Raw genomic sequence first — 25,113 nt, 5'->3', positions numbered from 1 at the left:
ACAAGGCTGGCACCCATCTGACACCACCTGTAGTTGTACCATTGTTACCTACTTTATTCCCTAAGCTTCGAAGATGCTGGCTTTACCCAGCATACCTTGTTTGTCAGTTTGCTTTGTTTAGAATATGAGTCAAATTCTGTGCATAAAAGAAATGTCTGGAAGGCTGTTCACCAAAACATGAACAATGGCAAGCTCTGTGTCGTGGAGTTTCAGGTGGTTCTTAATCTGTCCTTGTATTTTCCCGTACCGTTTACAACTTTTCCAGTTAATATGTATCGTTCAGGACAGCTATCGATTTTGATAAGTATGATTCCATGATTCCCTCTTCCAAAGGCCTTCCGCTGGGCTTTCAGGGCAGGTGAGATCTGTCCCAGTGAGATCGGTCTGTCACTGAACTAGCCCCGGGCAACAGGGGTTTGACTGTCAGACTTGTTTGTCCAGGTAAGCAGAGTCTGATCACTCACTGGCACTTGTTGGTTTCATTTAAAACCTAGTAGTTCCGTTCAGTCTACTAAGTAAGTACATGCTAACAATCTGCTGCTCAGGTGCTAGGCACTGGGGCTATAAAGATGTACTAGCCGAAACCGGTTTGGCTCAGTGGATAGAGCATCAGCTTGCGGACTGAAAGGTCCCGGGTTCGATTCCGGTCAAGGGCATGTACCTGGGTTGTGGGCACTTCCCCAGTGGGGGATGTGCAGGAGGCAGCTGATCGATGTTTCTCTCTCATCGATGTTTCTAACTCTCTCTCTCTCTTCCTCTCTGTAAAAAATCAATAAAATATATTTAATAATAATAAAAAAGATGTACTAAACATGGTCCCTGCCTTTAGGACCTGATAATGATATGAGATGGGCATCTCAACAAAAAATGCGATATCGTATGTTGATGATGTAGCAGGGTCTAGGGGAAGACTTATAAAGAGGATGATTAAGCCCTTGCCAGTGTAGCTCTGTCATTAGAGTGTGGCAGCACACACACCAAAGGGTGGAGGGTTTGAATCCCAGTCAAGATCAGGTTTGATCCCTGGTCCTAGTCAGGGCTCCTGTGAGAGGCAACCAATTGATGTGTCTCTCCCACATCAATGTTTCTCTCTCTCTCTCTCTCTCTCTCTCTCTCTCTCTCTCTCTCTCTCTCTCTCTCTCTCTCTTTTCCTGTCCTTCTTCTCCTTCCCTTCCTTCTACTCTCTCTAAAAAGCAATGGAAAAAATATCCTCAAGTGAGGATTTACAAAAAAAAAGAGGATGATTAAGGTCTCAGCTGAGTCTTAAAAGACACATAACAGACAAAGGAATGAGGTGGGACAGGAGTTTCTGGCCAAGAGACAGTGGGAAGGCTCACAAGTACATTGGACATCAGATATGTTGAGAGGAGACGGGGAAGCTTTTACCAAACCAGTGGGGGAATGACTTTAGAAACTCTCACATTAGGGCAAGAGTTGTAAATATTTGGAAATTGTACACTAATTTTTTTCAAAACACCACAGAGCTCGCACAGGCAGCTCAGGAATCATAATTATGTCAGGCCTCTGGAAATTGGCTGAGCATTTAGAAAACACTGAACAGGAAGTCCAGATCTGCTGCTGATTTCTTAACATAAGTTTTCAGCCTCACCTCAGGTGAGATCATCACAGACCCTGAAATACGAATGCGGGAACAGGCCTCAAGTCCCTGTTGAGACTGTATTATCACTACAGCATCGTAGAACCAGACGAGCCAGGGGGTGCAACCACTTGGTGGTGTGGTGTTTGTCCCACGTGGGAATCCAACATGGCTCTGTTTATTAGAGCACATTGGTGGTGTCACCAAAGTAGATGCTAGAGCCATCATATATTCTTCATGTGTGATAGGATCAGGAACCTAAAACCATGGCGACAGTTACTGCCTTGAGAGGCATGTAGGCACTGGTTGCTGCAGGTAAGCCCCGAGCCTTTGCCCCCATTTTTAGAGGGAGGGTTGGGACACAGTGGGAGGTGGCAATGGCATGCCCATCCCCCTGGCACAGAGCAGGAGTCGGGCTGCCACGCCATTCACCCACGAGGCCTTCCTGAGTGTACTTCAGTGGCTAAATATTTCCAGCCGAGTAGTTTGTGATCCTAAATTGGTGTCACAGTTTAATTGTGTTTCTGATAACAGTATTCTCAACAGTGAGGAAAATTGCTTCATCCAATTAAGTCCTCCGGAGATAGCAATTCTGCCAGTGGTGTTCGCTGGCCAGTTACAAGGCGAGAGCAGCTCCAGTTGATCCTAACCAGGCCCCGGGTGCTGGTGAGTGTGGAGACAAACAGTCAGGTGACCTGCCCGCAAACAGTTTACCCAATTTTAGAAAAGACACCATTTAGGCCCAGGAAGTAATTCGGCACGAAATAGACATTTGAAAACATGAAACAAAGCGCTACACTGAGTGTTGGCCCAGATGTGCATGGGTACCGTGGCAATGGGAAAAGTCACTGTAGGCCTGCTTTAGGGGTACAGAGGAGTAAAGTGATTGGAAATAAAGGCATTTCCTTCTTAGAGAAGAATCTAGCTACTCTCCAGGATCTCATTATTTTATCATTGTTGAGTCCTTGAAGATAATTCTTATCATTTAATCACACATTGCCATTGTCTCATGTATCACAGTGCCTGACCTATAAGTTGTTTGATAGTAATGACCTGATCTGAAAAATAATGACAGCTGTTACTTACCGGGTTCTGTGATGCCTATTCACAGGTGAGGGAGTGGAGGCTGTGAGAAGTGAGAAACTTGCCTATGTTCACGCAGGTAATACGTTCCCGTGGAGTCCCTGTCTGATTTCAGAACTTCAGGGAGCAGACGTGTGCTTTAGAAAGAGGAGGCACTGGGTTAGGTGTAATTGGGGATTTTTACACTAGTACACTAGTGTAACTGGTACACGGTTCATCTAGTCCAAGAACTTTCAGGCCAGTGGAAGAGCAGAGCGTCAGATCATACGTCTTCCTTTCTAGCCGGGTCATCCATTGAGCAAGCTCTGATTTACTGAGCCCTGTTGATTGCAAGGCCTGTTGGGCTGGCCCAAACCCTGTGCACTGATGACAGTCCGCTGGCCCACCCCTCTCAGTGCCAACTTCGCCGCCATGAATTCTCCGTGACAGGGTACTCCAGGGCTCTGAAGAGAGAGCACACTCATGTTATGGCCCATGTTGTACACTGAGTTTCTTTTTTTTTGTTCCCTTTAAAAATATATATATTGATTTCAGAGAGGAAGGGGGAGGGAGACACATCAATGATGAGAGAATCATTGATTAGCTGCCTCCTGCATGGCTCCTACTGGGGATCGAGCCCGCAACCCAGGCATGTGCCCTTGACCAGAATTGAACCTGGGACCCTTCAGTCCACAGACTGACGCTCTATCCACTGAGCAAACCCAGCTAGGACTACATTGAGTTTCTTTTGGTGTTGTTGGCAGATAGTCACTAGTACTGGTAAGAAGACACCCCCTGTTTTGTACCCTGTTCCTGAGCCAGCTCCTGTTGACTAGGATCTGGGGGACTTATTTCTGAACTGAAGGAAGGGGGAAGGGCAAGCCTGTGTTTTAGAGGCTGGGAACTCATTTGCAGGTCTGACTCTGTGTGGCTCTGCAGTTCCTTAGGCCAAATGAAACCCAAGTGTCTGGAATAATTAATCCCAAATTCTCTAGACTTTGGGGATAGGAAGATAACAAAAATTTCAAAGTTGAGGCTTCATCTCCTTGTTTGGGTATTTCTGTTTGTTCACTTCATTGTATTAAAATTCTCTGAGGTTAAATGGAAAATAATCTGGTTATGAAATTTGGGCATGTGGGATGTCTTCATTTATTGAATGACAATGTATATGCATTTTTTTAAATTTTAAAGATATTCTCTTTGATTTCAGAGAGGAAGGGAGAGGGAGAGAGAGATAGAAACATAAATGATGCGAGAGTCATTGATTGGCTGCCTCCTGCACACTCCACACTGGGGATCGAGCTTGAACCTGGGCATGTGCCCTCCTGGTTCATAGGTTGATGCTCAAGCGCTGAGCCATGTCGGCCAGGCAGACAATGTATAGTTAATGTATATGCACATGGGCCGAAAAGAAAGCCTCTCGGTGTTGACTGAGAAAGGCGAGAAACGATGATCTCTGATCAATCTTTACTGGTGGTGCCGATTACAGGCGAGTCTCTATGCTTCTGGTGTATTTTCCACATATTTTAACATCTCTTTATTAAATACTTTTTTTTTGGAAACACACTAGGATGAACATCACTCTTAAAAGAGAATAATCTAGAAAACGTTCTAAACGCAGTTTCTTTATTCAGTACCTTTTCTATGGCAGGCATCATTTCAGGTATTCTGCCATTTGTGAATTCATTTAATTCTCATACTACCATATGGGATAGGTTTTAATAGGAACTTAGCAGTTCAGTCCCCAAATCTGTACATTTAACCACCATGCCTTGCTACCTTATCGTCCCGTTCCTTCTTAACTTAAAGTCACTGCTTGCCTAGGTTATAATAATGAAAAGCAAAGTGGTCAAGATCCCAGCAAGTGCGGCCCTTTTCCTTGTTTTCAGAAGTATCCTTTAGGAATGGTTACCCAGAACAAAGGTCTTATGTCCCCCACCCTCAACACGGACTTCACCGTGGTGAAAACTGATGACAGTGAACTTCAGGGCTCTGGAAAAAGAGCTAACTTTGCTAACTCGTGCTGCTTTTATTTGCCTGTTTTCAGACCTGTACCCAACAAGTTGCTTAAGATTTGAGAACTAGCTGTAAGGTAGGAAATAACCATGATAGAATGCCCCATTTTAAGTTTATTTTTAGCCAGTGGGCTCTTCATTTCAAAGCATAAAGAGGAGAAACCAACAGGGTGATGGGGGGGGGGGGGGCGGCGGTGGGGTTGTCACGTGACTAATGTTAAATTGAGCTGTCCTCATCCTTTGTGACTTGAATCTCAATCTCTCTGTTCGTCTCCAATTTTCCACTGTCATTCTTTGCCGAAGTAACTTCTCTTAGAGTTCACAGTGGCCTACATACTGCATGAGGTTTTATTTAAATGGACAAAAAACCAGTGCCTGTCGCCTAGTCAGCCCAGTTTATAAGGAAGCTGTTGACTGGAGCAGCTGGAGATCTGGGGGATTTCTGGGTTCAGCCAGAGTCTCTGCTCCAAGGTGACCTCTGTGAGCTTCAGTTTCTACATCTTGGGAGTGAGTGGACTGAGCGCAGGTGATTGCTCTGCGAGAGTTGGGCATCAGTGTTCAAAGTCTCTACTTGGGCCCCCAGACTGTGAACAGCTCACACAACTCCGAGTTCTCCAATTTTCTGAAGCCATGGGGCCACTGAAAAGATGATATTATCACACTGTTTTTATTTTTTTTAAATAAAATGATAGTGGTGGTCGTGTTCAGTAATGAATAGCTTTATGGTCCAGAGTCAGTTAAGGTGTTGATTGCTTCATGATGTCATTTTTTTCTTCTTCTAAGAAATTAAAAAGAAGTATTGCCAGTATCTTCTGTAGCTTCAAAGCATTACCGTGAGCTAGAAGGTGAGAAAGTTGGAAGTGTGTGGGGCACTGTCCTCCCCTCTATCTTGTCTGGCTGGGTTTTTATCTATCTTTCACCCAGCGATGCTTAAATTGGTGTTGTGCACTTGCTAGTCAACGTGAGATTCAAGTTGCTGACTTTCTGTTTTTCTTTTTTCTTTTTTTAAATATATTTTATTGATATTTTACAGAGAGGAAGGGAGAGGGATAGAGAGTTAGAAACATCAATGAGAGAGAAATATCGATCAGCTGCCTCTTGCACACCTCCTACTAGAGATGTGCCCGCAACCAAGGTACATGCCCTTGGCTGGAATCGAACCCGGGACCTTTCAGTCCGCTGGCCGACGCTCTTTTCACTGAGCCAAACCGGTTAGGGCCTGACTTTCTGTTTTAAAGTTTTTGTTAGACGCAGTGGTAGAGGACATTGATTCTGTTATTTGAAAGGGATAATGAACTCTAAAATAGAAGGTAATTTCAAACAAAATCAGTCAAAAAGAGAACATTTAATTTCCCAGATGACTGACTTTGTCAAGAACTACTGTACTGTAACCTGGTCACTTTCAAGACAAGAGACAGTCAAAACTTACAGAAAGTAAAATTCTAAAGGATAGCAGAGACAATAGTCCTATGGTTGTAATAGTAAATGACATCTAAATCACCCTGGCTGATACGGTTCAGCTGGTTATAGTGTCGTATGGTGTACCCAAGGGTCCCAGGTTCAGTTCCTCATCGGGCACATACCCAGGTTGCAGGTTCCATCCCTGGTCAGAGTATCTATGGAAGGCACCCGATCAATGTTTCTCTCTCTTTCTCTCCCTCTCCTTTCCTCCCTTTCAAGAATCAATGAAAAATATATTCTAGGGCAGGGGTCCTCAAACTTTTAAAACAGGGGGCCAGTTCACTGTCCCTCAGACTGTTGGAGGGCCGGACTATAGTTTAAAAAAAAACCATGAACAAATTCCTATGCACACTGCACATATCTTATTTTGAAGTAAAAAAAAAAAAAAAAAAAAAAAAAAAACGGGAACAAATACAATATTTGTATTTGCATGTGGCCCGCAGGCCATAGTTTGAGGACCCCTGTTCTAGGGTGAGAATTTTCTTAAATGTATATGTAAATAATAACCTGCTAACATATAATTGCCAACACATTTTTTAGCTGTGAATGAAAATGGTCTTTGATGGCTTTTGAAAGGTTGCGTAAGTAAAGTCTCTTAGAAGGGCCAATGCTAGGGAAGGGGATTAGTGCATAGGAGGAAGTGCAGCCCTTTAAAAAAAAATTAAAATAAGATGGAGGAAGGCCGTGGGGGACATGTGTGCAGTCCACTTCCTTAAAGGTAATTTAAGTTCATGCTCCAGTTATAATGTAAATGGATATTTGCATTTATGAAAAGTTGAGGGTACAAGATGAAGGTTGAAGTGAAAAAGCCTGGCACTAAAACAGCAGTCTACCAAACTAATGAATATTTTCAAATTGTGAAACAAAACCAAACTGGGACAAATCTCCATTTAGATTACGTTCCATTTCCATTTTAAAGACCACATTGGAGACCAGCTAAGTTGCATTTGAATTCCCTCCTAGCTACAGGCACCCGTGTTTCACTGTGTAAATGTCACTGTCAATTTTGATCTATGACCAAAGAAGGAATTGTCAAACTATATATGAAAAAGGATTTTCTTTTTCATGTTGCCCCCAGCATTTTTGGCATTTATTGTTTCAGCTATTAAACACTTTTTTTTCATTCATCTTTTCCTTCCCATTGCCTTCTTTCATTCAAGAAATGTTTCCTCATTAAAAGAGTGTTTAGATTTTGAATTTTGACCACAGCTTTTCTCCTTCATTTCTTGCCTTATTTCCCCCAATGCAGTTACTGAATTGCCAATTATTAAAATAAAATACAGTATGCTTTCAGCTCCTACAGAACTCTGAAAATGGTAAATATTCATTCACAAAATGTTTATTGAGAGATTATTCAATTGGCTTTTAGTAGCAGAGGTGACACATAATAAGACAGTGACAGCCCTTATTTTGCCTACCTCCTCGATGACACAAGAAATAAGCAGAGAGACATTTAATCACTGTCAGGCGGGGATGAGCCATGAGAAAAATTAAAACGGGGAGAGTCACGGGGCAGCTATTTTAGACTCGTTGGTCCTAGAAGATTCATCTGAGCAGTTGATGTTTTTGAGCAGACACCTGAAGAAAGGGAGGAAGGCTTGAGAATACCCAGGGACAGTGTTTCAGGCGAGGAACCACAGGACCAAATTCCTGAGGAAGGTAGCTGATAGGTTCCAGCGTGAAGCCTGAGGTCCTCATGCCAGGAGAGTGGTAGGTGATAGACTCAGAGGGGATGCTGGGGTTGGAATGTACATGCCACATGTGGACTAAGGTTTTTAATTGAAAGGCATATTTTTGCTGCTATGTGGTGAATCCTATATAATAAAAGCCTAATATGCAAATCAACCAAACAGCGGGACGACCGGTCGTTATGATGCACACTGACCACCAGGGGGCAGATGCTCAATGCAGGAGCTGTCCACAGGCCCCAGGCCAGCCACGGTGGGTGTGAGCGGAGGCGGGGGGCAATCACCCCCCTCATCGCCCCACAGATTGGCCCTGATCGCCAGTCAGGCCTAGGGACCCTACCCATGCACAGATTTTGTGCACTGGGCCTCTAGTAGACTATAAGAGGCAAGAGTGGGAGGAAGTGACAGAGGCTGGTTAAGGCAAGAGGTGAAGGCGGTCTGGATTCGGGAGATTTAATGGAGATAGTGAGACCTGGCCAGGCTCGGTATGTATTTGGGGAGCCATTAAATACGAGCTGCATGACCCACGAGTTTTTCAGTTCGGGTTGGGAGTGGAGGGTGACATTCTGTGACAACAGAAGCCCCTCCTATCTAGTGATTCATAGGATACCCGGTTTTTAAGTTCTAATTCAATGACTGTGTTCTCAGTCTTAGCCACATAGAGTGAGAAATGAAACTATGGCCTGTTGTATAGAATTGCATAGGCCTGTCATACTTTGCTACATGTTGAAAATACCTGATTTAAAGCATCCAAAGACTTCGAAATTACAGTTCTTTTTTTTCCCTACTTTTCCAGCTTTATTTGTATTTAATTGACACATAGCATTGTACAGATTTAAGGTGTATGGTATGATGATTGAATATACTTACATATTGCAAAGTGATTGCCACAACAAGGTTAGTCAACACATCTATCACCCCCCATAGTTACCTTTTTGTTTTTTTGTGGTGAGAACTTTAAGCTCTACTCTTAGCAACTTTCAAGTGTATAATAACTAGAGTCCCCACATTGTACCTAGGTCCCCAGAACTTCTGCCATTTGTAACTGGAAGTTTGTACCCTTTGACCAATATCTCCCCATTTCCTTCATTCCCCGGCCCATGGTAACCACCATTCTACCCTGTTTCTATGAGTTCAACTTCTTTAGATTCCGCATAGAAGTGATATCATACAATATTTGTCTTTCTCTGCCATTTGGCCATCCACGTTGTTACAAATGACAGGATTTATTTCTTTCTCATGATGAAATAATATATATACATACATACATATATATATAAAACATATATGACATTTTCTTTATGTATTTCTACATTTAGGTTGTTTCCATATCGTGGCTATTGTGAATGATGCTGCAAGGAACATGGGGGTGCAGATATCTCTTTCAGATAGTGATTTTATTTCCTTTGGCTATATACCCAGAAGAAGGACTGCTGGATCCTATGGTGGTTCTATTTTTAATTTTTTATGGAACCTCCATACTGGTTTCTAGTGGCTGCACCCATTTACATTCCCACCAACAGTGCACAAGGGTTCCCTTTTCTCCACATCCTCACCAACACTTCTTATCTCTCACCCTGTTGGTAGTAGACATTCTAACAGGTATGAGGTGATACAGTGATTCTTTTTTGTTACTATGCATCCCTCTAGGAAGCAAAATGGAATGCTACCTTTAACAATATTGGAGACCACAGTCTACCTTTAAATAGGTTACATGTACACGGTGGGTGAGGGTCCTAAGGACCACCTCTCCGTCAGCTCTCTGTCCTCAGGCTCCCACTACAAAGCCTACTTGGAAATTGCTATGTCATATAGGTTAGATGACAGGAATTTAATTAAACTGCTCAGCTGCCCTTATGAATGACTCTCATCCTCTCTCCCCAAAAGATAAATATTCAAAACCACTATCGTTGTTTATAAACAAATTGAGCAAATGTGTTACTGAAACAGGCTTGTTCTTGCAATCACCACACTGCTGTTTATGTTCATGAGTTTCAGTTTTATATCCCACATGTGAGTGAAATCATATCGTTCTTGCCAGGGGTCGGGTAAGAAGGAGTCCCAATGTAAGGTGACAGGAGAAGATTTGACTTTGGGTGGTGGGTACACGGTGTAATATTCAGATCTTGTAGCAGGGGAACCCACCCTGAAGCCTACATGTTCATATTGACCAGTGTCACCCCAATCAGTTCAATCAGTCAGTCAATAAAAATAAAATAGGCTTGTTCGAACCAACCAGGTTGTGGAAGGTGGTGTGTTTTTATGTACTGCATCGCTCTCCCGATCAGCTCTCCCAGACACATCATTCCCAAGGGCCATTATTTGTCACCACCAGAACACACTTTGGTCCCCTAGGCCAGGGGAAAATAACTTGGCGACGCACAGTGATCTTTCATCTTACATGAATGAAGCTCCCGTGAGAAGAGGTACTGACTTGTGAAAGGAGAGAAAGAGGGTGAGAGCCCTCCGCCTCCTTCCCAACCACGTGTGGGCCCTCCCCCAGCACCCCAGGACCTTCCTTCATGAACGCGAGCCTTTCGTTCATGAGCTCTGCAGGGAAAGTCAAGTCATGCATATTTTTCATAAGTGGAGAAGCTACACTATTTTATCACATCTTCCCCTTTTCAAGATTCAGTGGCGATGCTTGTGAACTGGGGAATGACTTTAACTGAAAATGACTCTATCTAGTTTCTTCCTGTTCTTGTGAATGGTTTTACTGCCACTGAATATTTTCTAACGGTTGTATAACCCAGATCAAGTCATCCCCCTCTTGCCCCCGGAAGCCAGCTTCAATCCAGAGACGTATTAACAAGAAACACTAAGATCATTGAAAAGCAGTTTGCATTTTTACTGAATAGCATCGAAGAACCCCAAAGAGGTCTTCCATTCATAAACCACTCTACACCGGACTGGCATCAACTCTCATGAATCCCTAGCTCTCTGCCAGTCTGGTGACCTTGGTCTGTCTTTCCACTACCTCAGAAATCTCCCCCTTTCTCTAATCTACAAAACTTTCCCCTCCATCCCAGCCCCCTTGGGTTTCTTTTTGTTGTTGCTGTTGGGGTTTTTGTTGTTGTTGTTTTGTTTTTTGCTTCAGGCCATATTATCTTCTCATTAGTTCTGCTCTTCGCAAAGTGCGGGAGCCCATCTGGCCTGATGGTGAGACAGGTGCCTGGGGGTGGGGGCGGGGGGCTGCTGGGATGCTCCAGTGCGAATGCTTTTCTCTGTCCGGGTCATTATCTGAGAATCTGTTCCCTCACAGGAATCCACTTAAGTCAGAACTCAATTAAAAAATCAAATCAGTTCGATTCTGGTCAAGGGCACATGCTAGGGTTGTGGGCTCGATCCCCAGTAGGGGGCATGTAGGAGTCAGCCAATCAATGATTCTCTCTCATCATTGCTGTTTCTCTCTCTCTCTCCCTCTCCTTTCCTCACTGAAATCAATAAAAATATGTTTTAAAAAAATCAAATCAGATGGACATCAACATATGCTTTGTCCACATCCTTTTCGAACCCATTCATGCTCTAAGCCTCTATCATCTCACCAATACATTTCTTCCCTAGACTCAGACCAGCCTGGATTTGAACCCACCACTGCCCCTTGACCACCCAATCAGGGACTAATCTCTGCAACTGTAAAAAGGGGCTTGGAATACCGGCCTCACGGGGTTAACATGAGGATTAAAGCAGAGGGCAGGACAGAGGACCAGACGGGCTTTTGTCTTGAATGATTACTAAGACTATTAAGGTTATCAATGGGCTGGCATTTATCTTAAACGGTTATTAAAGGTAACAGGAACCCCACTAAGAACAGCAGGGAGGACTTAGCTGGCCTCCAACTTTTCAGGCGTCCCAGCAGTTGGTCCTGCGGTGGGCAGAGAGCCAGCCAGCGGTGCAGGACAGTCAGAGCAGGGCTCCCGGGACTCCTGATAAACTGCCAGCCCCACAGCCATGCAAGCCCTCCCTCTCGGGGTGCGGCTCTGCCTCTTCTGCTCCTCCTGGGTCTTGGTTGGGAATTATTATGATGTGACACAGAAATGAACCCCTCCCATAGAGAGCTCTGGTTGCGCATGCATTCCTGCAGGAATCCAGCCTGGCTTGGAGCTGGCTATATCGCTTGTCAGAGATGAATGTTGGGGGCCCTTAATGACTGGATAATAGTCCCCTGGTCCCTGGATAATGAATCCCAAGTGAATGAAGGAAACATATTGTCTGGCCTCTGAAATGATTAAGTGATTCAAGAATGGGGTCTGCGGGGTCCGGTCTTCGTGATTAAAGGTGCGGCCGTGAGAGAAGCTGTGTCACCCTCCGGTCCTGACAGCCGAGGGCACCTCTCATCCTGTCTTCTCCAAACACATGGACGAGACCCTGGAATGCTAAGGGACTGCGGCACTCTTGCACTGGGCATCTCAGCACGCTGAGCCACTCCGAGAGCTCTACCCCCTGCCTCCAGGGCACACAGCTGTGAAGTCACAAAGCCAGGCCCAGAAGAGAAAGCCTTTAAATCAGGGGTGGGCAAACTTTTTGACTGAGGGCCACAATGGGTTCTTAAACTGGACCAGAGGGCCGGAACAAAAGCATGGATGGAGTGTTTGTGTGAACTAATATAAATTCAAAGTAAACATCATTACATAAAAGGGTACGGTCTTTTTTTTTTTTTTTTAGTTTTATTCGTTTCAAATGGGCCGGATCCAGGCCGTAGTTTGCCCACGGCTGCTTTAAATCCACCCATTGTGATCCATGTATGTCCTGTGGAGGGAGGAGCTGGGATCAGGTGCGATGGCACTTCCTTTGCCCCTAGGGTAGACCACCCCCTCCATCTCAGCCACTCCCTGACCTGAGTGCTTTGGGGGAGGCAGGAACTAGGTCTGGCAGCTGTTGCATCTCCCGCTCCATCCCTACCAGTCCCCCGCCCCCCCACCCCACCCCGCCCCAGCTGACTTCAGGATAAAGATGGCACCCTCTGAAGCTTCTCTGTGTCTTCTCTCTCTGGCTCTTTCCCTGTCATATTCCTATGTCCTTCCTCCGCTTCCTCAAACATCTGGTTCATGTATGTTTCACCTTCTTCCAGAGAGGCAGAAAGCCTGAGATGAAGGTGGTTGGGTCTCTCCGGAGGAGAAGGCTGGGACAGCCCAGAGGATGGACGCTTTGCCTATATTAGTGGCTTCAGTGCCGAGACACTGGGCGGTGGGGGGTGGTCATTTCCCTTCAACATGGAGCCTGCCTCTTGTGGAACTTGGCACCAGGTCTCTCTGGAGTGGCCTCATCTCTTCACCTCTCTGTGGCCCCAGGAATTCCGTGTGCCAACCAGGAGCCCCTGCTTGCCACGCTCTTCTGGCCTTTGAACTCACTGTCCCCTCTGCCGGCACCTGTCCTTCCCCACACACTGGTGCCCCTCAGAATCCCGGGGGGATGTGTCACCTCCTCCAAGACTCTCCCCAGCCTTGCTCACGGGGGCTCCCTCCTTGCTGTTCTTATCACATGTGCTTCTCATCGTTACACACACTAGACCCCCTCCTTGCTTATTTTCTTATCTCCGCCCCAGGACTGAGTTCTACATGTCCTAGCACGTAGTAGGTGCTCACTAAATACTGCTGAAGGAAAGAAGGAGAGAAACACAGAAAGGACAGTGGAGGATAGCCTGGCACTTGATTCAAGGACAGAAAGCAGGCACTTCCTTCCTCTCACGTCCGAACTATAACCAAGAAGTGTTGTTCCCAGACCTTTCAGGACAGAAGTGTGTTCATAAGTTGCTGTCGTTTACAGTCAATATGTCTTATTGACACAGCAGTCTATAAGGAAAGCGCTACAGCTCCAATAAGAAAAGAAAGGGCCAAGGATACGAAAAGATGCTACACAGAAGGAACTGCAAATGAACGATCAGCACATGGAAAAAGTATGCAGTATCACTAGTCAACTTGGAAACATCAAACCAGTTTAAACATTTGGTGCCATTTCGCCCTTCAGTTCATAACATGTTTTTGAAAAAGGTAACACCTTTATGAGGGAGGGTGTGCTGAAAGGAGTTTTACACGAAGCAAGACGAAATGGAGCCAGCACCAACACAAGCCCTTTTATTCCCGGTGTTCAGTATAAACAAGCATTAGGTTTCACTGGAGAATAAGGGCACACTAGGCTTCTGAGATCTGCTGTCTTGGTGACAGTAACATTTTTGGATTATGAAATATCATAACGGGGGATATAGACAAATATGTATAATCTCCATGCCTACCCCAGTAGAAACCCCATGGCCAGATACCTCCACGTCTTTTCTCCACAAATATAGTCTAAAAACATAATTTTCCTGCTTATTTTTTAACAACTTATATTTCTACACCACTAGAAGAACTTAATGTATCAAACCATCTTTTTAAAAATATATTTTTACTGTTGACAGTATTATAGATGTCTCCCACTTCACCCCCCTCTATCCCCCTCCTCCCAGCCCCTGCCCCATGTCTTCACTACCCTATTGCCGGTGTCCACGGGCTATGCATGTAAGTGTATAAGGTCTTTGGTTTATCTCTTCTCGTCCCCGCAACCCCACATCAAGGTATGTCAGTCTGTCCCATGCCTCCATGCTTCGGGTCTTACTTTGTTGGTCAGTTCGTTTTGTTCATTCGATTCCACAAATAAGTGAGATCATGTGATATTTGTCTTTCTCAGATTGGCTTATTTCACTTAGTGTATTTTCCAGGTCCATCCATGCTATCCCCAAAGGTAAAAGGCCCCCCTTTTTCACAGCTGCATAGTATTCCATAGTGTAAATGTCCCACAGCTTTTTTAGCCACTCATCTACTGATGGGCACTTGGGCTGATTCCAAATCTTAGCTATCATAAAAAAAATGCTGCTGTGAACATAGGGGTGCATATATTCTTTCTGATTGGTCTTTTGGGGTTTTAGGATGTATTCCAGAAGTGAGATCGCTGGATCAAATGGAAGTTCCATTTTCAATTTTTTTTAGGAAACTCCATACTGTTTTCCACCATCTTATTTTAATTTTTTTTAAAATGTGAAACACACTCTGAAAAGAAGTGAGAGTATTTGATATTTGATATAAATGCACCAAAGCCTTATTTTAGAAATGTTCAAACCATTTAGAATGGGCAGTTGTCCGCAAATCATTTAATAATTGTTGCATTGGCAAGAACGAAGTCACTTGCTACAAGTGAGGACAGAGTGAGGATCAGTCGGGGCTGCCTGACTCGGAGAGGTGCTGATGGGGAGTGAGGTCCTGCGGCCGAGTCTCCACCTTGTGCTTAAGGTTGTTGCATCACAGCCTTATGGCCTCTTCCCCCACTGGATGAGGACGTTACTTTTCTTTCTTTTAATTCTCACCCAAGGATGTTTTCCGTTGATTCTAGAGAGAGAGGAAAAGGAGAGGGAGGGAGGGAGATGGGGCGGGGGGTGGGGGGGGGGAGAGACATCTATCAGTTGCCTGCCCAATGCGCCCCAAAGGAGAATCACAACCTGGACATGTACCCTGCCTGGAAATTGAACCCGTGACCTTTCAGGGCATGGAAGGACGCCTCAACCAACTGAGCCACACTGGCCAGGGCTGGAGATGTTACTTTTGGAAGTACAATGCAGCTGGGCTTACAAAGTCAGAGTGATTTTCTGTGATTAAGAAGCTAAATTTTGATCTAAGCTATAGATACTATTTTATATTTGTGTCATGTATTGTCTATGGCAGTGATGGCAAACCTTTTAAGCTCGGTGTGTCAACATTTTGCAAAACCCTAACTTAACTCTGGTGCCGTGTCACAGAAATTTTTTGATATTTGCAACCATAGTAAAACAAAGACTTATATTTTTGATATTTATTTTATATATTTAAATGCCACTTAACAAAGAAAAATCAACCAAAAAAATGAGTTCGCATGTCACCTCTGACACACGTGTCATAGGTTCGTCATCACTGGTCTGTGGTATTCCCAGTCATAGAAATGTTATTGTGCTTAGTTTTATATTTACTTAGAAGCTTGCAGTTTAGGTAAAGCCTTCACCAGAGTCAAGCATATGGTTAAAGGCACTCTAACTAGTTATAAAAACTTTGTAATGCCACTTATTTCAAGTTTTCAGCTAACCTGTTCACCTGCTTTTTGTGGCTTAGCCATCTTTGAACTCAAGAATTGGTCCAAGTGTTCTGCATCCGGGCCCCAACATATAAGAGATTCTTAGAAGATTCAGTTCTATCTTAAGCTTGGAACAGTTTGCCATTAGTCTACATCACCTCATATGTGAAGGAAATAACTTGGAGTTTTGGGCAAATTTTAGAAGTGAAAAGTGAGAACTTTAGAAATTTGGAGGCAGAAGAGATACTTGTAGCCCAGAGAGATTAAGAAGAAATTTCATAAAGAAAGTGAGACTTGGGCTACAATAGCCTCTGAGTCAACTGAGAGATTGGAAGGAGATTCCAGATAGGGGAATAATATAAATTTTCAAAAGCCTAAATATAGTCCAGCCAAGAATTTCACATTGAGGCTATCCACAGACCAAAGGTGGACTTGAAGTGGGCAGTTTTGCCCACATTGTACTTGTCGTATTGATATTTTTTAAATTAAAGATCTTTTTTTTTCTTTTTTGGAGAACCCAGCAGGGGGAAAAGTAGGACCAATAGGACTGAGCCCCTGAGGAAGTCCAGGGCTTGGTACCCAGCAAATGTTGCACGAATGTTTGTTGAATGACTAACCAATGGAGGCTTGAACAGCTGATGAGGTGGATGGAGTGCTCCACAGTAAAGGCCGCTCTTTCCTAATGCAATGGCCTCATCTGTCCATCCTTGCTTTGTAGTGCCAGCATCCTGCCTCTTTGTCCTTCCAGAAAAGGGGTTTTCCTTCCACAGTTACTTTCTTTAGAGCAGCCTTCACCCTTTAGACTCTGAAACAGTCATTCTAAATTGGAACTTCACCCGTTCACTCTGGTACCCTCACTGTAGGCTGTGAGCCAGTGGCAATAATAGTGGGAAGATATGTAAGAGGACAGAGGAGCATTATTTTGTCGTACCTCGGGTCTTGCTTAAATAAGGATCACTTTTCTTTTTCCAAAAATAAATGTTATTTATTAATCTTTCAGAATTATTTCCTATTTTCAATAAAGTAATATAGGCATGTAGTCCAAAAAAAAATACTAAAAGCTTATTATGGACAATAAGCCCCCTTCTCACTTCCTCTCTCATTTGTTAACACAGTAAAGTTGCAATTTTTGGTTAAAGCAGTTGTTGATGTTTACATTATATTTTATGCTTTAAAAATAGTGTTCCCTGCAAAACCAGCAACGGCGAACACTTATTGAGCATTTACTATGGACTGGGCACTGTTTTCATGTGATAACTCACGTGGCTCGGTGTGAGATCAGGCACCATAAATATTACAGATGGAGAAACCAAGGCACAGAGGGAAAAGTAACTGGCCCAAGGCCATAATGCTGGGTCTTCTAGCTCCAGAGGCTGCGCTCCTCGCCACTGTGAATGCTCATTTGTTGAAAAAACATCCTTCCAAGTAAGGAAATAAAGATCGTAGGCAAGAATTTGAAGTTGTACCAGGAATTGGGGACTCAAATTTAGTTTGCTTGGAAGACAGAATGTTCAATGGAAAAGCCCAAGGGGAATAAGTTTATGCTATAAAGCAGGATAGTTTGTTTCTTTTAATTGGCTTTTCTGTTTTTGTAAATACTTCTTGTACCTTCTTTCCCAAGCCCTCATGTTTCCCTGAGCATAGAATAATAGTCCACCAGAGAATCTTCATGCAGATTCTGGACGAAGAGGCCATCCAGCTCATTTCATTAAGATGTCCAGAAGCTGGGCTATTTAGAGATGAGGATATGAACACGGAACTTTTGAAACTGGAGCAGTCTGGAAAAGATGGGGTTTATTATTATAGATGTACCACTGATCGAAGGAAGGCTGGGTGAGAAGGTATGAAAGTTTAGTAAACAACTGTAGCCCTGGTCGGGTGGCTCAGTTGGTTAGAGCATCGTCCCAATACACCACTGTTGTGCATTCCATCCCCAGTCAGGGCACACCCAAGAAGCAACCGCTGAATGCACAATTAAGTGAATAAACATATAATTTTAAAAATACAACTATTAGATTTCTTCTTACCTCAGAGTGCAGCATATATTGGGGTCTTCTGCTTTCTTCCTTCTTCCTCATCTAATATGTACACTTAGGAAAATGGTTAACGTTTTTTATACTTCCGGTATTATAAATTCTTGCAGTACTCATCTCTAGCTGATTGACTCCTTTACAAGTCAGTTCTATTGATTACAAAAGTAACTGTGTCACAGATCTATCCGAGAAGCCTGGGAGATCTGGGACATGCCTAGGAAGTTGTCCATAATGGAAGAATTGAAGGGATCCAGAAGATGGGGATGATTCCATACTCACCTAAAGGCAGTCCAGCCAATCAATACCCTTCTAACTCTAAAAACGTACATGCATAGAATATACTTTATGTCAAAAGCGAGGTACCGGCATTTGGTGGGAAACAGTGTTTTCGGCATGATGGAGCTGCCACGGAAACAATTGGCCCCTCTCTGATGTCCCCTGAGGGATGAAATGCCAGCAGTATCACCAAAGCACGGCTTTTCCCCTGATCTGTTTGGCTTGCACAGCGTGCAACTGCACACACACACACAGGATGGGGAGGGGTGTCAGTCTGTTTCTGATGTGCATTTGAATAAGCCACCTGACAAGACCAACAGGAAGAAAAGAAAAATTGTGAACAGGTGTGCGGGAGCTGCAGGAAGACGATCCTGCTCCCCCTCCCCTTAATCAGGTTGGCTCAGTGTCCTGTCGCCAGGACCCTGGGGCTGGGACAGTGGCCGGGCTGATGAAGAGGGCCTGCAGTCCCACATCGATGCCCCTGTGCCTTCAACAAAAGGGAAACCAGATTTCAGTGGTGGTGGCTGCACTGTCAGAACCGAAGGGCTCTTTTATCTGCACAGAGGCCGGTTGGCAAGTGCCGGTCCTGAGGGCTGCGTCGCCATGGAAATGAGTGACACATTTGTGATGAGTTGTCTGTTTCCAGATGGACAGCTTCGTGCCGTTGAGAAATCCGACAGCCCATTTTTACGTATTTCCATTGTACAAACGGTGGCTTATGTAAGGGTCTTGCTGGCTCCTTTGTTTTCTACCCGGATGACTTTTGTGCAGTGTGTGTGTGTAAGTAATCATGATGGGTCGGGCTCTGTGGCTGTTTGCTTTTCCTTTCTTCGTAGCCAATCACAGTGCGTTCCTCTAACACAGCCTTGGCTCGCCAGCCGTGGCTGCTGATGACACGCTCAGTCCTACCCTCTTTCTACATTCGTGGTGACTCTGCCTTGATGCTAAAAGAAAGCCTGTGTTTGGGATAATGCTGCTTTGAAAGTCACGTAGCCAGCAGCTCTTCCAGTTCATTGAAGAAAAAAATATTAGAAAAGTATGAATAGCGTGTCTGCTTCTTTCAGTTCAGTTGTGTTCCCTGGAGGGATGAAGAGCCTGAAGATTGAGTATTGCAAGGGCGCTGAGAGAGCAGTGGGCTGTGGCTTGGCAGATGGCAGAGGACGGGGCGAGGCAAGGGCAGCTTCTCTCTGCAGCTGGCTAAAGGGCCATCTTTCGGAAGGTTCTTCAGAAGGTTTCTTAGGTCCTAAGATGCTGTGCTTTCCCCATTCTATCATATGAGTGTTTGAATCCTATAAACAAAAGTCATACAATCCACTGGAATTGTGTTAAAATGTACTGTGTGTGTGTGTGATTTATGTTTAAATAATTAGAGCTCACTGTAAGTCATTAAGATCACAGTTTAGATCAGTTAAATGTTAGTAATTATCCCAGCGAACCATGGTTTATAAATATTAATGTCCCAAACTGAAGTTAAGGAGGCCCATCTTAGCTATTATTTTTTCCTTTATTTTTCTTTCTCTAATTGTACTGGATGCATAATTTGTCAGTGTCCTTTTTTTTTATTAAAAAACAAAAAAAAATCAAAACTGCTTTTCCAAATTCTGAGTAAATAGTCCTTAATTAAATGTGCTGATTTTATTAATTCACTTTTCTTCTCTTCTGAATATCAAATTGGAAAGTGAAATTCTTGTGTGTTGTAATTGTGGATCAGAATTCATTGATTAACTTGTTAGCACATTTAGGACTTGGTATTCCTACAGGGCTCATTACTGTAACCTCTCACCAGTTTTTCTAATTTCTTTAGAAAGAAGCAAAAGCAATAACTACCTTGAATTATCAGGTGGAAAAAACGATTGGCTTAGCCATGAACATGGAGTCTTTATTCAGATATATGCACATGTATTACTTTCATAAGGGTGATAATTTTAAGAGACGTTTGAACAGCATAATTACCTGGAGGAATATTGCTATAACAAGTATCTTTGGTAGTAGTCTACTAAGGGATAGTATGAGGAAGCCTGAAACTATAAAGAAAGTGGTATAAATAATAAGGCAGGAAATTATATAAAATATGTCATTGTATCAAATTAGTCATAGGCAATAAGAAAATATATTGCAACTGCCTGAACTGATATACAAACTTCTTTATTGATTGACATCTTTCAAGTAACCTATTATAGACATTATTTCATACCATATGCTAGGCTATCATCAATTTGTTAGCTGATGAAATTTTCTAATTCAGTTGTTTCTGTGATTTTTCCCCCTGACGAATCGGACTAAAGATGAATCAAAGTCACACATATTTTGGACCTCGTTTGCTCAAGTCATATCCTGTTGATAGGACTCTGATGAAAATGTCATCATTGTTATCACCAAACCTCTGCCCTGGAAAAAGAGCGTTTGCTGTATCTTTTCCTGAGTTTGTCTCATGATGTTTATCAATATTGGGATTTATTCTATTCTCTCCTTGGCTGTTGTGAAGTTTAGGTCTCACCATGACCCACTGTGCTCTCCAGTCTTGTATGATATACCCACCTGTTACATCCATTAGAATTACAGCTCTTTGTACATGTGACTTTATAGAGAGGTTAAATGAAAGTGTGTGCATGTGTGTGTGTGTGTGTGTGTGTGTGTGTGTAGAGAATGTGAAATAATTGCAGGATGCTCCATATTTAATATGGGGATCACAAATAGGGACAATTTATTTCCCATTGTTTATATCGGTTTGTTGATCAATTAAACTCTTTAGTCTTAAACAGTACTTTGTTTTTTCAAAAGAAAAATTCAGAAATTAGGTGTACCTGAACTGCTGAAAATTGCTGCCACTGGTATTTTGAACTCGCCTTCTCATAAAGAAAATATTAGTTCATAGGAGAAACATCTTCCTTAGACCATGACGTGATATGTCCTTGAGTGTACAGACCCCAAATAGTTTCACAGGTGGAACCGCCTGCTTCCTCGGCCCCTCTGCCTCCTGTAAAAGGGCCAGGCGGTGCCACTGTCATTAGCTGTCCTCATGGCGCCGAGCTTTCCCCGTAGACAGGGGAGTTTGCGTCTTAGAAAGAGGCTGGTGAAGTTCAATCCAGATGATTTCAAATGAACCCCAAATAAAGAGCGCAGGAAAAGGTTCTCAACACATCACACTATTGGGCTTTTCTCACTGACACTTGCCTACTTTTGTGAAAAAAGTTATCAAATGTCTTCTTTTTTTTTTTTTTTTTTTTTTTTTGGTACTCAGATGAGTATAGGATCAAACCGGTGGAAGAGGTCAAATACATGAAAAACGGGGCAGAAGAGGAGCAGAAAATAGCAGCCAGGAACCAAGAAAACTTGGTAAGAATTGAATTTCTCACATAACAATGCATTTTGGTGACACCGTTGTAATAAAATCGGCGCTGCGTGTTTAAATGGCAACTCCCTCACTGGGCATAAGATTTCTTGAAAATGCTGTCACTATTTATAGCTTGCCTGGAAGCCAACCATGACTCCTGTATCCTGTTTGTTCCTGAATAAGCCCTTCTTTAATCTTGATGGAGAAAGCTCCAGGGGAAACAGTAGCAAAATTATCAGTGTTTTAAAATGCTTAGATTTAAAGGGAAAAGCATGAAGTAGGGTTGAGATGTATGGGGAGAGGACCATTCTTTTCTTTTTCTCCAGCTCCTTTAAATCCTATACAGGTCAGGGTGTGCTGGGCATGTAGCATGTTGGGGAAGTTGCCTTCCAAGGGAAAATAGTGTACTTTCAAGGTAGGTCTCTATCGAAATAGCATTTCACATTCGTCATGTTAAAGGTGTTACGGGGATTGAGTTCATGTGAGAATTGTAATGACCCGAAACAGAAAAGGCCGGAACCTTTTTCTTTAATATGAATCAATAGACATGCTTTCACTTGATATTCCGTCTCTATAAAAACATTTAGTTAATTGTCATATTGGCTGATTTCTTAAAAGAGGTTTCAAAATCATTAAAAATATGCATTTATTCAGGTTTGCTGGAGCAAAATTGCTTTTATGTTTTATTGTGGGATTAACTATTTGCTTTTTTTTCATGTTCGACTCAATGTACTTTTAAGAAGCTTGCAATGTCATAAAATATCTTCACTTGACTTAAACTCCTTTTTCTGCGATGTGCTTTGTTTTTATGACTTCTGCGATAGCGCGGGGAGGTTGCAGAATATTAACTCAGTGCGCATGAGTATCGAAGGCTGTCATGTTCCACAATACCCAGTGCCCATCCCTACTTCCCATGCTGGTATTTCTGAAACTTCAGGAAAGAAATGACCTTTATCTTACAGCGTGTGAGTTTTCCCTCAAGGTGCTCTTATCATATTTAGGCCAATTCAACATGTTTCCTTTCCTCTTACTGCTGGTGTATCCTTTTTCAGCACAGTGGCCAGTATATCTACACCAGTGCTTTTTTTCTCTGCAGATTGTAGATTCAAAGGTACAGACATTTCTGGTCTCGTTTACTTGTGGATCACCTGTGACCACCCCATACCCCTGAACTCTGCCCTCCACTCAGAGTCTAGGCCTCCAGCAGCAGTTTTCAAGTGTGTAAAGACTTCCACAGAGAACGGAGGTCAATGGTTGTCTGATTCTGAGACTTCTAGACTGCTTTCCAAAGTTAATGACTTTCAGCTCTCCGGGAGCATGTCACCTTGGCCACCTGGTCCGTCCTTCAGGGTGCGGACTACATGCATAGTCAGATATGGACCAGGCATGTAGCTTGAGAAAACTAGTAGCCTCCTAGATTTGAAGCTTACATTGGAAGATGGATGAAATAGATTTAGCAGTTCTTGAATTTTACCTCCATTAACATGATCTGAGTCAAGCAGTTTTTTATGTTTCAAAGAATGATTTTCTTTAAGATGTAGGTCAAAGTATTTTTAAACACATTCTTATTAAAACTGAAGAAATCTGCCGAAACCGGTTTGGATCAGTGGATAGAGCATCGGCCTGCGGACTGAAGGGTCCCGGGTTCGATTCCGGTCAAGGGCATGTACCTGGATTGCGGACACATCCCCAGTAGGAGATGTGCAGGAGGCAGCTGATCGATGTTTCTCTCTCATCGATGTTTCTAACTCTCTATCTCTCTCCCTTCCTCTCTGTAAAAAATCAATAAAATATATTTAAAAAAAAAAACTGAGGAAATCAAGGGGCTCAGCAGGGTGACAGTGGAGGCAGAAACTGCCGGGTTCAAATCTCAGCCCTGCCACTTGCTTGCTCACTGGGGGATCAAGTTACTATTCTAAATCTCCCACCCATCAATTAGGGAAAAAGTGCCCCCTGATGGTGCTGTTTGGAGGATGACATGAGTTATGTATTGTAAGGCTTTGAGTGCAATGCCTGGTACACAATAGGTACCTAATAAGAGTTAGGCATTATCATATAAAACAGAAGGAAAGAATAGAGGATGTTAGAGTCGGTGTTTCTTTCCTTTTTCCTTCAGCTATTTAGTGAGAGATTTCTAAATGAATAGGTTAATGTCAGTGTTACATACACGCCAAGAAATCTTGCTCTGGAACTATGAAATAACTTAAACAAGTATGTTTTGAGCACTATTATGTGTAAGGACCTTACTTGTATTGAGAGCCTCAGGAAGGTTGAGAGAACAGTTCAGTTCAACAAATATTTTGATTGCCTCTGTGTGCAAGACTCTGTACTAGACTCAGAAAACTAGAAAAATAAGGAAGGCACTGACCTTCATCTTCAGGCACTTGTGTTGCAGTGGACAAGGTGAGCACCAAATGATTATAAATAAAACAGGGTGAGTCCGGCCGGTGTGGCTCAGTGGTTGAGCATCGACCCATGAGCCAAGAGGTCACTGGTTCGATTCTGGTCAGGACACATTCCTAGGTTGCAGGCTCAATCCCCAGTATGGGGCGTGTAGGAGGCACCCAGTCAATGATGTTTCTCTCTCATCAATGTTTCTATCTCTCTCTCCCTTCCTCTCTCTCTAAAAATCAGTAAAAACATATTTAAAAATAAAACAAAACAGAGTGAGATTTATTCCAACCAAGAGGGCAGTACAAAGTGTTGCCAATGTCAGAGGAAGCAAAGATCTGTCTGTTGGGTTATCGGACCCCACTTCATGAAAAAGCTGGTATTTCCAATGGGTCTCGAAGGACAGAATGAGGACGAGGGCCCCAGGCAGAAGTGACAGAACTGGGAAAGGCAAAAGAGATTTAATAAAAAGCTCATAGTCCTATTTGATTGGGGAATAGAAAGGAAGAAGAGAAATTGTCGTTAGGGTAGCAGTGGGAAATTAGAATCAGAATGTAGATGAGGTAATATAGAGCCTCGATATCTAGCTGAGAGATCTGAAATTAATTCCGTGGATACAAGGGAGCCTTTGGAGGTTTTCGGCAAGACCTTGGCATGATGCGATTACGATTTGAGAAAGATTGTGTGGCAGCAGCACGTGTACATGGATTGGTGTGGGGTGCTCAGGTGGGAGATCATTTATAATAGTTTTTGCAAGAAGCAATGAACCTGAATTAAGGTGGTGGCAGGGAGAATAGTAAGGATTTGGTCGGGTTGCAATAGAAGCAACAACAGTTGACAACTCATTACAGAAATTAACAAACAAACAAAAAAACAGAGGAATCAGAATATAATGGTAGTACCAAGATTGTGATGCCTCCCCACCCCTAACCCTGAAAGGTGACGGTGGCAGCAAGAATAAATAGCATCTTCAATGAAGTCGGACAATCACTAGGAAGATTGTGTTTGCTGAAAATACAAGGTCTTCCTTCCTTCCTTCCTTTATCCCTTCATTATTCGTTATTCACTGTTGCCCACCCTTCAAAAGATCACAGTGTGTCCATAAGAGAGAAAGTTAAGCCACTGTTCACAGGACAATGTAGTAGGCGCAGTAACAGGACAGCTGTACTACCAGGATCTG

At 43.2% G+C, this 25,113-nt stretch overlaps 1 protein-coding gene across 2 annotated transcripts in view; it reads left to right on the top strand.

Moving 5' to 3' along the window:
* C18H1orf21 (chromosome 18 C1orf21 homolog) overlaps positions 1-25,113 on the top strand; it is a 175,821-nt gene that overhangs the window by 77,627 nt on the left and 73,081 nt on the right. For both annotated transcript variants that reach the window (XM_059674294.1, XM_059674295.1), the window contains exon 3: positions 21,450-21,544. In XM_059674294.1, coding sequence (XP_059530277.1) covers positions 21,450-21,544 — 95 coding nt within the window. The remainder of the gene's footprint in view (positions 1-21,449; positions 21,545-25,113) is intronic.

Source organism: Myotis daubentonii, chromosome 18 (genome assembly GCF_963259705.1).
Source record: "Myotis daubentonii chromosome 18, mMyoDau2.1, whole genome shotgun sequence".
NCBI classification, from domain to species: Eukaryota; Metazoa; Chordata; class Mammalia; order Chiroptera; family Vespertilionidae; genus Myotis; species Myotis daubentonii.
This window is presented reverse-complemented; position numbering and strand designations above follow the sequence as displayed.